The sequence below is a fragment of the Filicampus tigris genome, chromosome 1 (assembly GCF_054856515.1).
Source record: "Filicampus tigris isolate MCC_2025a chromosome 1, RoL_Ftig_1.0, whole genome shotgun sequence".
Taxonomy (NCBI): domain Eukaryota; kingdom Metazoa; phylum Chordata; class Actinopteri; order Syngnathiformes; family Syngnathidae; genus Filicampus; species Filicampus tigris.
Window position 1 is genome coordinate 17,814,302 of NC_141217.1, and position 14,801 is coordinate 17,829,102.

Here is a 14,801-nt window from a genome sequence, read left to right on the forward strand (position 1 = left end):
AAAAAACAAAAACAGCTGTAGTCGGACTGTTAGAAACACAAATCTTCCAATGGAAATCTCAAACAATAGTTGATCCAATGCTGGGTCCAATAATATTGGAAAAATAAACAAGCAGTGTAGTTTTCAATTTTGACGCTGTTCTTTTACTAAACATGTCTTGCGGTCTGCCTCCATCTAAAGAGCATCCGCTATGGAGAAAATACTATGGAGAAACTACTCCCCAGCTGAAATACCTGTCAAATCCAATTGCCTCTTGGAGATTTTAAAATAATTTAATCACAGCCTATTCTTTTTGTCTCAAGAGTATCAGCCTTGCATGACTCTGATTTTGATTGGTTTCCCCTAAAAGTGAATGTCAGCACCTTGAGTGCACTGTAATAGAATCAATTTATCGTGAAGACCGATGAGGAGACCCTCACAGACTTCACTTCCCTGCTAAACACGCCCATTCATTTGACTCACTCACTTCATAACTGAGGTGGAAACTTGTGAAACCATGTAGAAGGAAAAGCATAGTAAATTAGCATAGTGAATAACAAGCAGTGTCTGCCTCACGATTCCAAACCATAATTGCAGTGTTTGAATATTCATAAAGCACAGGGCATTGTTATCTAAGAATTTTCTAACTGCTCAAAGCTCTGGCATTGAATTGTAAATATTTTGGTTTCAGTCTTCCAGGAATACCACATGTACTGTAGATGTAGGTTTAGAGCCGCAACGATTAATCAATTCATTGACAATTAATTGATTATCAAATTATTTTTGATAATGTATTAATTGTTTGGACACATTGTTTAATTTAAAATTGTCCAAATGCTCAGAATTTCAGCCTCAACAGGTTTAAATATTCCCCGAATTCTCTAGTCCTCCATCAAAGCAGACTCATTATATTTGTGTTGAACCGATATTCATTTACTGGGACCGACAGGTAGAGTGGAGACCGACCTGTTCGTGGTGAAGGTGAGATGGCTGTTTGAGCTGTGCAGGACCTCTCCAGTGTTGGCGTGAAAATAAACAGTGAAGGTGAGGACTATGCCCAAAGGGAAGGCTTTCAGGTTCTCCCTGGTGGACGTATGCAACTCTGGACTGGTACTGAAGCGCACATAGGACACAGGCACCACCTAAGGGGTGAGGATGGTGGGTGAGCAGGGGAGTGTTGCCTTTCAGTGACAACGTCACTTCAAGACTTTGAACAACCGTTTATCACACAGCAGACAGTCGGGAATTAAGAACAGAGGTTATGCGATTGTGAATGGATGTTGATGGCCTATCACGTAGCTCCCTTGAACATAAACATGCACTACTGGAACATTAAAGGGACACTTGGGTGAGCTTAACATTGGCACTTAGATAATAGCTTTGCATGTAAAAAAGACACTAGTACTAAAATGCCTACCTCAAAAGACTCTGTAGTGATCTTTTTTTGTGATTAGGTTTACGCCTTTTTGGGGCGTGGCTTATGTTTTCGGTCTCAGCGGTCTACGTCACGCGAGGAAGGCATGCTTGGTAATTTTGCTTGCTTTGTCAGTTCTGCTGTCTAAAACGATGACCGATCGCCACCAAAATGCAAATGCACATTACTACTCTTGTCCACTTCAAACTGTGAAAGTATAAAAGTGTTGTTAATAGTTTGGATTTATTGACATAAAACGTGATCTCATCATGATCACCTCCACAAAATCCAAAATATCGTGGCGATTGCTCCTCCAATTTCACAAGCTGAAGCGGACAAGAGCATGAATGAGCACACTAACCACGACTTATATTTCGGACATTTAGCGACGCTAAACTCGTGTCTCAGGAGGGAGAGAGACGCAGCTTGCAGCAGCAGCAGGCAGATTGGAGCCCCCCGCTTCCCTCTCCGGTTAAAGGTAGGATTGGGACAGCGGAAGTTTAGCAACAACTAGCTTTTGGTCGTTAAAACAAAAGGCGTTAGCACAACAACATTAGCTCCTTACTGTCCGCCCGGCGTGTGGAGGTGAAGATGAGCCTGTGTCTTCATGTCGCCTCGCAAGCAGTCGCGCGCGGTGTCTCTGCTTTTTGCTTGCAGCCCCCTTCTGCCCGATTGAAGCGGCTTGAGAGTGACAAAAGCCCCCATCGAACAGCGAACGAAAAGTTCCAGCGAGGCTGACTGCACAGCCTTGTGTGTGGCCGCATTGGAACGTGCCATTTCGGCTGTTACCTTCCAAATTGGACGGCGCGTTGTAAACCGAAAATCTGGGGCACTCTTCATCCAAATAAATGTGCACGTCTCATTTCCACTTCAGTCTGTTAATATCCTGACTGGTGTTTAATGCCTTGGGCCGTCCTATCCGTGATCAGCAAAGAAGCAGTGTCTTTTTTTTTTTTTTTTTTTAAGCAAAAAAGCAGTGTGCGCTGGTTCCAGCCTATGTAGCTCTGCTGACTTCCACATTTCCTCATTCTCATATAAATCAGCCACGGAGAGGTTAATCCTTTTGATATGTTGAAGTGGGCATTAGTAGAGATGTCCACATACATTTTGGTGCCAATTGATCGCTGTTTTTGGATGTTATAAGCAATGAAAGTACAATGATTTCCAATGGAGGGTTTGGAATCGGTCCCTCATGTGACTCCGGCCGAACAAGGACAGAACGGTTGGTGAGCGCAGCCAGTCTGCTCATTAACAAGGGGCGTTATTCATAGAGTCACTTATTTCCTAATTTCTCCCAAATTTATTGATAAAATAGAAAATGACAACCTTTTTCATTTTCCTAATCAAAAAATATATAAGATGAACTTGTTAGTGAAAACGTGGCCATCCTGGCCCCACCGTCCCTTTAAACACTATCAAAGACGCCATCTCGACATGACTTAAGATCATTATCAACAATTCGGAAATCAAAGCAGAAGTCAACCCAAACATATTTCCTTCGAGAATATGTTCCCAGCAGGCCCACTAGTTGAAACACGGCATTATGATTAATATTGCGTTTGTGGAATATGAGTTAAGCAGCAAAATCCACCCCTTTTTAGCTATCTCAGGGGGCGGCCATTTTGTCTCTTCTGTCGACTGAAAATGACATCACAACTGCTCAGAGATCAGGTAACGACCAATCACGGCTGACCTTTTTTTCTAAAGCTGAGCCGTGATTGGTTGTTACCTGAGCCCTGGGCAGTTGTGATGTCATTTTCAGTCGATAGAAGTGACAACATTGCCGCCCCCGGAGATGACTAAAAACTGGTGGATTAACTCTTAATCCACAAACGCAATATTTATCAGAATGTCTTGTTTCAACTAGTGGGCTTGCATAGAACATATTCTTAAAAAAATATGTTTGGGTTGACTGAATTAATCTGTGAGTCTGTTTTGAGCACATTTAACCATTTAATCCATATCATAATTTAGATCTTTTGAAACAGAATGCAGGTCACATGAAGCTTCTCAAACTGACCTTTACTGCAATGATGAGTGTTTGATTGACACCAAAGGACTCTTGTGAAATAACGAGCAGTGATGAAATGCCAGTGAGTGAGCCAGAGGAGAGGAAGCCCTTATCATCAACGTCTGCGATGGCAACCTGGTCAGTGTAATTCAGCATCTGGTACGACAGTGCACCAACACCATCTCTGGTACACACCAATACAAATAAAATGACGTATTAAGTTTTTCGCAGTATTTCATTGAGGAATAAGATATACCTGCAAATTGAACTCACTTGTTCGTTTGGAGTTTGAGGACTGAGTTTGGAGCCATGAGTATCTCTCCGGCCTCAATTTTGGGATTAACCATGTGTAGCTTGTCATAGACCTTGATCAAAGCAAAAGTAGTGACAACACCATTATTACGGCACAAGTGACAAGTCATGGTCTGACACACTGTGAAATTGGGAGCATTTGTCTTTAATTTGCAGTCTTAACCCTTCACAATATTCTAAATATCAATTACTTCACTGCTCAGCAGCTTCTGACGTTTGAATTTGAAAGAGGCAGCAGAGAGAAGGGGCTGGTTCACTGTGGTAATTAGTAGGGGTGGGAATCTATGGGTACCTCACGATTCGATTTATATTCCACACTTTGACTTGGTTCCGCTCGTATGGGGTTTTTCTTGTTCTGCCATCGTGTCATGTGTTAGCTTAGCCCAGCACAGACGTCTGACATACAAACACACGTAATCGCTTGCGCATTCTTTTAGTTTTTTTATTTAAACTTTAAACATCGATTATCAATACCTATGAATCGATTCATCATCTTTTTAATACGCCGAACGATGCATCGAAAAAACGATTATCGTTCCCACCCCTAGTAATTAACTCACACTGTAGTAAAATCTAAATACAAGGACAGTTTTCGAGATGCACCTGGATTTGGATCTCATCTTTGAGCTCTGCAAGATTACCAGCAAGTTGACCCACACCAGGGTCGACAACTCTGAGGATAACCTTGAGGCCAGTCCGCCCTCTTGTCCGACCGGTCACACTCATACCGAAATTGTGTTCTGAGTTGAGCTCCACATTAGCCTGAGGGTTTAGAAAGGCAAATCAAGTAAAACATGAATAGTGAACAATTGTGAAGGTAGCTACTACAGTAGATGCAGAGACAGCATGGTGCAAGTCAGCCTGATAAAAGAGAAGCATACCACAGAGTGTCTCGACTGGACATCCAGGGTGTCCCTTTTGGTCGTGGACCAGTGGAAGCTAAGTCCTGGGAGAGCATTACCAAACGTGAAGGGTGTTTGACTGTTGGTCAAACCCATCACATATACGGGCATCTACAGAAGGAAATGAGATGCCCCAAGGGCCAATGGCAAGCATTCTCTAAAATAGTTGTTCCGTTGGAAAGAGTATTTCTTAAAATGTACATTCACAAGGCTGTACCTGCGCTCCCGTCTTGATACGTGTAATGGGTGCTCTAATTCGAATGGCAGTCAAACGCACAACCTCGACTTCCACTTGATCCTAGAGAAAGAACAATTGCCATTTGCAATTGCATCTGTTAAAAGAAAACTCACCTGCACGACGGCATCGCATATTTTTTTACCTTCGACACAACAACCAGCTTGCCAGTTTCAGCATCGACAGCTTGGATGAGCCCTGTCACAGTGACGTTACCAATGGTCATACCCTTGACGTGACCGATGCCGTTCACAGAAGCGATGTCCTCATTTGAAATTGAAAACAGAATATTGGACTGAGGCTGAGGGCCACCCTCAGATGTGATCTAGAAACAGGGGTATTTTTTTAACAGAAATATTAGTTCCTCAAAAAAGACATTATATTAACACAACACAAGGGCCCAGGTATTCCAGAAAAGTTATGGCCCTTCAATATACTATGACATAATTAGAGGCAAACCATCGTTTGATGAACCCTTTAGCCTCACTTGGGTATACTGTATGACCCAATGTAATTTTGGGCAATTAGCTGGCGTTCTGATTCGATTCCAGTGCTTTCTAATGAGTACAACAATGCACTCAAAGAGGAGCTGGAAAGGACAGCATTGAGGCTAATGCTGCTTTCCAGAGAAAGCCTGGCAAAGGTCCCTTTTGGAAGTCTGACTGTGGACCAAATGAACTCTTCTGGCAAGTTCAACTGAGGCTGCCTGCTGTCAGCATAAGCATCAGTACCGCACACGCAAACACACCTGCATCATTGCTCCAATCAGCAGAGTCATTTTCCGGGGGATGAGTTTGAATGGTGGAAATACCTAAAAAGAAACAGTTGACATAGAGTTTGTACAGTATATGCGAGCAGTCGTGATAATGACTCAAGTAACGTAAACGAACAGAATACCTCAATTTGCTGAGGGGCAGATGAAAATTTTCTCTCATTTTTATCCAACACGACAGCTGACAAAGTTGTCTGGCCAATAGAAACACCTTTGACGAGGTAAACGGCAGTGTTGTGTTCTGTGGACTCTGCTACCGGTCTGTAAAAGGAACAGTAAGATGTGTCCATAAAGGTTGAGATATTTTTAACAACACCACATCAAGTTTGACACCACTTACATGAATGAGACGATTGAAGATGCTGCCTTAACTTTCAATTTCATGAATTGGAAATAGCTGGCTGGGAAAGGCTTCTTGTTGTCATCCAACATTCTGACATAACATCTCACTGATTTTCCAATTTCCACCTGTAAATGAGACAAATGAGGCCAGTCATTAGGGAAATCACCAATTCGGTTCACAGGAAGGGCAAACCAAAGGACGTGAAGACCAAGTGAACGCAGTGAATAATAAAAGTTGAGCACTCATATAGAACAAACATATTGAGTGCCACGGAGGCACGTATGAAATATGTGTTTCTTATATTTTAAATAAGGATCAGCTTCGGCATTAACCACAATAAGGAATCATCAGACTGGAAACTGACCTTGTTGACCACTCTCAAATTCACTTCCAGGGTTTCAGAAACATGCACCGTGGCTTTGGCAGTAGATGGGAATGCCAAACAAAGGTCATGAACCATCACTTGCACCACACCTGGCCGGATGGGGGCAACCTGGAGACATCACGGAATTCAGAAGAGAAATTCAAATTGGCCAGAGAGTCATTCTTTATCATTATTTCTATTTGCCATCCCTAATTAACTCCTTTTGAACTCCAGATGCCCCCCACACACCTGAACTGTTCCTTGGGTGTCCTGCAATACCACATCTGCAATGTCTTCAACGCTGGTATTGACAAAAAAGTGTCCTGACCCCTCTCGCAGGGTGAGGTTACCCTGCAAGGGAAACCACACGTAAAACATTTGAGCTTTACTAAATTTTGGAATGGGATAAGACTTTCATCACACAATTTAAGATCACTTGCAAGGTTGAGCATGCCACAGCAAACGGAACCTGACCACAATTGCACACCAAAATCCTTTTATATAGTTAATTGGAAGGTATTTATCCTTTAAATATGCCACAAAAGAATGAGCAGGGTGAAACAAGCTTGGATGAAGCCATTTGCAAAAATAAACAATACTTAATACCAAGTGTATGGACAAAGAGTAATCAAACAGTAAAATAAAAACATATTTCTTACCCGCACATCTGGGTGGTTGTACATGGTCAATGTGTCAGGAAAAACATTGACATCTTCAACTAGTATGAGTTCCAATGTCGCTGACACAGGGGCAAATGCATCAACCTATCCACAGTTGAAACAGAATAAAGACCACCACAAGTTTATATGAAAAGCAATGAATGGTAAATGAGTTAATCCACACAGTTCACACATCTATTGAAAGAAATATGTATGATTCTGCTCCTAATTTTTCATGAAAAAAAAAAAAAAAAAAGTAAACATTAATGGACGAGTAGATAATCACAATGTATCCGGACTGAATCTGCAGGATGATCTCATTCATTGCAACAGTCAAGTGACATCGATTGTAATTGCTCCACATAGATGGGAAGCTGCCAAATGCACATGGAAAAATGTCAAAAGAAATGTAGATATATATGTTTTGTCAACACAACCCAATGAATGTACACCAGAAAAGTAAGCAAAACTGCTGAAAACGATAATGAATTGTGTAGCCATCCTCAATGCAGTTCCTGCCCAATACAATCACTGCATATTTACAACCAACATTAACAGCTGCAGATTACCTTGGGGTAGAAAGCTTTAAATGGAGCCTTGATAATAAAAGGCTACTTTAAAAGCAAAAAGGCAAAACAGCATCTTTGAGAATTTGTTAATAGTGGATATGAACTGAAGAGGGTTTTAACATCTTTCACCACCCCGCATGGGCTAGGAGGTCACAGTCACAGCATAGGGAGAAAACGGAATGCTCATTGATCAGATGAACTGTCAAATTCGACACTTACTCGACTATGAACTTTGGCTGCTTTGATATGTGAAAGCTGGTAATCCAGCGCTGTCGCTGTGATGGCAGCAATCCCTGACTGATGATGCACGACGACGGTCTGCCGGCCTGTTACAGATGACAAAAGAGCAGGAATTGCTACACAATAAGCAAATCAATAATTTTGGACATCAAAGAACTAAAGCAATGAAAGTCGGGGCATTCACTTCAGCTAAACCGTCTTTCAAAAAGCTTATCAACCGACATGTAAGATAGGCATCTGAAACTATATATATTATACTATAATACTTATCACCAAATTTTAAGAAAAGACAATTTTACCATGCAGTTTCATCTGTTTGTTTTCATCCTCAAAAGGTTGAAGCATCATGGGTAGGATGGGCTCGATACTGGCCAGGGACACTTTGGTTGATTCCCACACTATGTTGAGTGAGCTGAAATTGTCAAACCTCCGACCTTGTTGATCAAAAGCGGCAAGGTCCAAAACTGAGTTGCGGTAATTTGAAACTGGTACCTAAAAAAAAACAAATATTCGATCAATTATTCGAGCATTTGATCATTTCACAAAAATACCATCATCACAATGCTGAGGTGATTTGAAAATCAAAGAGGAGGAAATGACATGCCTACCACGTATTTGTTCTGCTGCAACAGAGGGCACGAGAGTTCCAGCTGTGGACTGGCGTACACTGGGAAGAGGGTGAGGCGTGACGGAGGAGCGCACACAAACTTTACAGATGTCCGTTCGACAGCAGGATCAGGGTTGGTCACACTGGCCTTGTTACTCACGTTCACCTCCAGCATCTGCACAATTATGATGCATCACGATAAAGCTCTGGCAGTGGGCCACTATGACTAATACGTTGCTTCTCTTGGATCAGAATCGTATTGTACAAAGTAACTTTCTGATGGATTAGATGCTGTGGCCAATGCAGTATACAAACAAAATAAATTCCAAGATAAAATGTTAAGCACATATTTGTGTAGTAAAATGAAGAAAAAGTCATTCCTAACATTATACATCCAATATATTATTTACCGGTAGTTGGCATGGAGGAATTAATTACCTGCTCTCCCAAGGCCCTGCAGGTTGCTCTGACCAAGTGCTGGTCATGATTATGGGACAGTGGGCTCATCAGATTAAGGCTCACACTTTGCTCATCCTCGGCTTTCAAGTCACAGAAGAACTTAGAGGGCTCCAGAACCCAAGGCCGAGGCCCACCCTCGAACAGCATCTCTTTAGAGGAACCCAGTGTCACTACAGCCACAGACACGGGGTCAATAGCCTGCCAAATGACATAGTTAAGGCAATTAATGTTATCAGCACATGTGATTATGTTTCTTTGGTTTTATTTTTAAGAGAATATAAGCAGTTAATGGATGGAGTCATTTAAAGAGACTATCAGGTACAGCTGGGCGATATGACGATAGATATTGCGGAGACGAACATCTATCGTGCCACTTCCATCCGATTGGATTGGCGAGTACGGCAATAGTGAATAATAACAAGGACAGAGGCAGCTTGATTTGCTGGAGAAAAAGATTTACGTACAATAGTACCTCACAGCTACCACCAGGTGGCTTACTGAATCACAAACCAAGGATGTGATTTAGTTCTTATGGATGCGCTTGGTTTATCAAAGTGACAAAAAAGAATGATAAAATATTTTTTGCAAAAGAGGTAATGCTGCCACAACAGTTACGCCTTCTGATTTTATTTTTGCAACGTCACGGCATTTGATTTGGGGCAGCTCACTTGGTTTTACGACATGATGCTGCTTTACGTTATTTCATAAACGCGGGTTCGAAGGAGAGAAAATAACCGTGCCTGAAATAGAAGTTGCATCTTCATCACAACAGACGGAGGTAGGGTCACATACAGGCCAAGAGGCACTTGTACTGAAAAGTGCGGTTACATCTTTGGTTTGGTTACATTTTGGGTTGAAGACGTCGGACGAGGAGCGGAAATCTGTTGTATGCAAACTACGCCACTAGAAGGTTTGCTCCCCTGATGCAAACACAACAAATCTTCTATCACATAGAGAAAAAACATGAAAAATATCACATGGAGGCTTTTGGATTTCTGCAACTTCAAACAGCATGTAGATATTGGTTTTTATTTTGATACCCCTTCAATGTTTGTGCAGTAATGTTGTGTACTGTTGACCTACTGCTCTGGCCGCACTACGAGGCTACTGAGAATGTCGTTATTCTTTTTTATGCCTTATTTAGATTGATACCTACATTTCAGCAAAACACTCTTGGGCTCATGTGCCTCCTCTGCTTATATTTGTTAATTTTATATTGCAGCACTGCTGGGTGCATTTCTCATCTGATGCAGGTCTTTTTAATGTTGATTCAAAATACTGAGAAAAGGTATGCAGGCATAGTGTTGTCTAATTTTTAAATAGAATAACTGGAAATATGTATATCGTGGTATATCGTTATTGGGTTATAAAATTGCTTATATTATAATAGAGGATTTGTTTTCCATATCGTCCAGAATTAAAATCCGGTATCAATTTATAAGCAAAACATGAATTCCAAATTAAATGTGAGGAACTGTCCTGAAATATATAGCAGCACAAAGCAAGAAAGTCAAGTGAGTCAATCTCTGCAGAACTAAGCGGAGAAACATCACTAGTAATAACAATAAAATCTGCAACAGTTTTGAGAAAGATGCCTCCAAACAAATGTCGAATCAAAATGCATGCCTGTGAGTACTTCAGTAGTATTGAAATGATCCACATTGGGGTATTTGTCACCTCATCAAAACACGTCATACTGTTGAATTTTGCATTCCGCTACAACTGTTTGAGACCACCTCATTCCTATGCAGCAGAGAAGCGTACTTGTATGAATCAGACTAGCAAGCGTAAAATGCATAATTAAAATGCACAGAGCTTGGAAGAAACCCAAGACCGGAGCAGTTGAAGAGCCACTGCTCATCCCATTTCTACCTTGATTGTAAGCGCAGGCTGTGTGTATGAATGTGCAGGTGTGTGCACGAGTGGCTTTGCCGCCTTAGAGGACAAAGGCTAATTGGCCTTTGAGGCAAGAGTAAGAGACAATCATAACAATGGCTTGCGGGATCATTTGTGATCCATTTAGACCAGGGGTCACCTAGTTCGGTCCTCAAGGGCACCTATTATGCATTTTTTCAATCTCTCCCCGCTGCAACACACCTGATTGAAATGATCAGAAGCCTGATAATGATACAGATCATTTCAATCAGGTGTGTTGCAGCAGGGAGGGATGGAAAACATGCAGGATAGGTGCCCTTGAGGACCGGACTTGGCGACCCCTGATTTTGACTCTGTTGTTGTCATGCAGCAGTCAATGCAAGTCAGGGTAGCTGTTAGATGAACAAAAACTGCCCACGAGGAAATGAATGGTTTTGAGATGAGTCAACGTGCATCAATTATTATTTTTTTAAGACTTACTCTGAGGGGAAGATAAGCTGCAATAGTGATCTTTGCACTGAGGTGAACGTTGCCATGGGTGTAGCTGACCGAGAGCGTGGTATAGCCTGGGGCCAGGCCTTTGGCTCTCACCCCACTGCAGTAGCCTTGGCCTGGAGCCAGTCGACCTGCAAAGGCAGAAACAGAAAAATGGAAATGTTCAAATACCCGCAATTGTTCACAAAGACAAACTCAATCTCCCTGCAATACAAAACACTTGTTTCTCTCAGCCTACTTTTTCAATTAGTGATTGGAGATCTAACTAGGGAAAACTACAAATACAAAAAAATACAAAAAAGATCAATGTCAAATACATTGTTTCAATGTTAAACAAGCACCATAAATTTGTCCTTCTGAAAAAAACACACAGGTCGATGGTGTATTCAATGTATTGATGGTCATACTGCTACAACCGACAATTTAATTGACTAAGAAGACGCAAAATAAATTGTGCTTTTACCCGCAAACGCATGATTCACCTAAGTGGACTGTTCCACCTGCACAACTCGTGACCAGTGGTAGCTCGCATTGACCAACTGTACTAAACAGGACGATCAATGAACGATAACATGAAAGAGCATCTATCAGTTAGCAAGCTTCACGTGATGGCAATTCTCCTGTGAGTGAAGCAACTGGTAACAAGAGGAAGAATTTAATCTTTTATGCGCTGAAGCAGCTGCTACACATCGGCATACATTTGCAGACTCGCCTTCAAGCTGCTGAAAGATGCCTTGGGTTTCCTCATCAACCTGCAGGTCAAAGTGGGAGCAGTCACTCAACGTGACGCGCTCCATCCCCTTTTCCTCCAGGAGGCCAAATATACTGAGCGGTAGGTCGAGAATCATGCCCACGCGGGCCTCCACTCGGCAGGGGGCAAAGTCCATTGCCACAGGTTCAACGACGTATACCTATAGGAAGGCATTTATTCAAAGTCAGTGTCAAAATTCTAATCAGTGTCAAAGTTCTGGGATGAGAGTCTACACAAGTTTCAGTTAATGAAGCTCCAACTTCAAAGTAATTGTACTAACCTTGACAGCCAAAACAAACATGGAAAATTGTTATACGCTGGGTTTTTTTCATGCTAAAAAAAAAACCTAAACAGTTCTTAGTAAATGCTATATTATATATGTGAGGTTAAGAAAATCTAAAAAAATAAAAAATACAGAAAGTACAGTGGAGTTGGTCCACTGCTAAAACTGGTTAATTAGCTCCCAAAAAACGAACAGTTTTGCTTTCAATACTCCAACATAAAGAAAGAATATTCATATAAACCTTTCTCACTTTTAATTAAAAAGCAATTACTTTGTGAATACTGTATATCATACTCCTTGCCTCAGGTTTGGATATTTTGACCCAGATTTTTCATTCCCAATAAATTTCCATCGATGATAAATCTACTGACAAAATCTTAAAGAAGTAAATGTAATTGTATTCTTTTGAAGACTGACTTTGTATGTTATCTCAGGATAATGTATCTGCCAAATTGTGTTCCAAATCAAGTGACTTTTTGTGAGCAGAAGGCAGCATCAGATTCTGTCACGTCAAATTGTTATCCAGATCTGACCCAGACTATGCACTGAAACACATTGTATATTTATAGTACATTTATTTACACGTGTGTAATTAGCATCAAAGCAGCAAAACAACAAGCAGCAGATGGGTAATAGAGTTTAAAATGTGCTGGCCCTCTTAATTAAGACAGCTGATACGAACAAAAGTGTCAGTTTAAGCCTAAATAAAGGAAGGCAATCTGGTTAATGCTGCACTGTGTTTAAACAATAAAATTGGTTGAATATTCAGGTTTGACAATAGCATGTCACCTGTAATACTGTTAAATCATTGTTGTACTGTATTTCACTGTATTTGAATTGTATACCAGACACCAGCTCCACTGCTTTTCTCAGTTGAGAAAAAAAATAGCATGTGTTGCCCATCCATCTTCAGTGGATCAGTTTTCACAATGATAAATAAATGCAGACGAAAACAAAACCATCTCCTTGAAAAAGGTAATAAATCACCTAGCTGACATTGATACTGTATTTTTATTGTCATCATTTAATGACTATCAGAGCTGGGCACTTGACCATTTTTTTGCCGGTCAGGCCGCGACCCTCCGGCCATATTCATAAACATTGTCGGGCCCCGCCCCTGCATGAACTCCACCTTGATGTGCTAGCGTCTGAATCTCGTGGACACAAATTGTTTTGAAACAAGTCGGGGGGCATCGCTTCAAAAAGACAGCGACAACAATGCATATCGTGCCTGCTACAACCATAAAGGGACTGAGATGACTCGACGATGCATTACATTTTATTCCAAAAAACAATCTGGAAGGTGGGTAGGTAAATTCTTTACACACACAACGCTGCCAAACTAGTTTTGCTTTGCAGCAGCTTTGCAACGAGGTGCGTGCTGCATTCTCTCCTCCGTGTGGGAAACTGTATGTCATCGCAACATAATGGACCGTTCAGAGCAGCAACAAACCCTGAAGTGTGCGTGGCATCTGTTGCAGCCCTGTCGCCAACGGCACAATGCGTCGGTCACGTGAATCATTGCGGCAGTCGTTTGTGTAAGAATAGACGTGAGACAGCAACGTGCGTTCAAGCGTGTTTGTATTTCCTTATTGTCACATCACGTAACCCGTGCCTCCCACCTGCAACTGCGGCATACCATTACAAGAGGGGGCGGAGGGGCAATACCACAATGCCTATAACAGCAGTTGCCGCTTGCGCCGACTCGGGAGAAGAAAGAAGCCTAAAAAGAAGCCTGAAAAGAAGCCTTACACCGAGTAGGCTGAGATGATTTTTGGCCGGATCGCGAGCACGTCACACGCATGAGGGCCGATTGTCGGGCCGGACTAAAATCAACTTCCGGCCATGCTTAGTCCAGCCATTTTTTTTAAAATTTGTCACCTCCCACACCTCCGCCCGAAGAATGGGCATCCGGCCGGGCCGGAGGGTCCGACCGGTCCGGCCCAGGGACGGACTGCCCAGCTCTGATGACTATGATGACTAGATGCATAATTCTGAATGAAATTGGATGAAGAGTAAATGAAATGGATTCTTAATGATGCTGGCAGAGTCACCATACCTTCATCTCTCCAAAGTGGAGTGGGTTGCGCATATCCTGCGCTTTAACTATGCTGACACCAATGTCGCTGGCTGTCGTCATCACGCCTTTGACCGTCACTGTGGCCACACTTGTGTTGGAGGAAGTCCAGCTGAAGTTTCCACTGCCGCCTGTTGCCTATCCAACGCATTGAGTAAAAACTGTCAAATAAACTCTCAACGACATTGAATAGTAATGGAACAGTATTAGAGGTAATTTCCCCAAACACTTCTGCTATCAACTCGGTCATCTTCTTGCTCATACTAATGAATTATACCTTTATTGTGTACTGATAAGCGCCGACCTTGGGTTGCCACGGGAACGTCAGAATACTGGGACTAAGAACTATAGGCTTATAAATTTCCACATCCTGTTCATTGTGGACTGGGTTGGCGAGTGGGTGGACGCCCCCCTCCTAAAAGCAGAACAGACGACACAGGAATTGATCAGGCTG

At 42.0% G+C, this 14,801-nt stretch overlaps 1 protein-coding gene across 3 annotated transcripts in view; it reads right to left on the bottom strand.

Annotated features, from left to right (window-relative positions):
• The window catches only part of LOC147153063 (nuclear pore membrane glycoprotein 210-like), a 32,225-nt gene that overhangs the window by 9,715 nt on the left and 7,709 nt on the right, over nt 1-14,801 (bottom strand). For all 3 annotated transcript variants that reach the window (XM_086023397.1, XM_086023388.1, XM_086023406.1), the window contains exons 11-31: nt 14,625-14,762; nt 14,330-14,485; nt 11,949-12,147; nt 11,222-11,367; nt 8,846-9,064; nt 8,409-8,582; nt 8,100-8,292; nt 7,780-7,886; nt 6,992-7,096; nt 6,582-6,683; nt 6,333-6,461; nt 5,966-6,093; nt 5,751-5,886; nt 5,602-5,664; nt 4,999-5,178; nt 4,836-4,916; nt 4,598-4,729; nt 4,320-4,478; nt 3,678-3,769; nt 3,414-3,588; nt 946-1,121 (exon numbers count right to left, since the gene is read on the bottom strand). In XM_086023397.1, the coding sequence (XP_085879523.1) occupies nt 946-1,121; nt 3,414-3,588; nt 3,678-3,769; nt 4,320-4,478; nt 4,598-4,729; nt 4,836-4,916; nt 4,999-5,178; nt 5,602-5,664; nt 5,751-5,886; nt 5,966-6,093; nt 6,333-6,461; nt 6,582-6,683; nt 6,992-7,096; nt 7,780-7,886; nt 8,100-8,292; nt 8,409-8,582; nt 8,846-9,064; nt 11,222-11,367; nt 11,949-12,147; nt 14,330-14,485; nt 14,625-14,762 (2,990 nt within the window). The remainder of the gene's footprint in view (nt 1-945; nt 1,122-3,413; nt 3,589-3,677; nt 3,770-4,319; nt 4,479-4,597; nt 4,730-4,835; nt 4,917-4,998; nt 5,179-5,601; nt 5,665-5,750; nt 5,887-5,965; nt 6,094-6,332; nt 6,462-6,581; nt 6,684-6,991; nt 7,097-7,779; nt 7,887-8,099; nt 8,293-8,408; nt 8,583-8,845; nt 9,065-11,221; nt 11,368-11,948; nt 12,148-14,329; nt 14,486-14,624; nt 14,763-14,801) is intronic.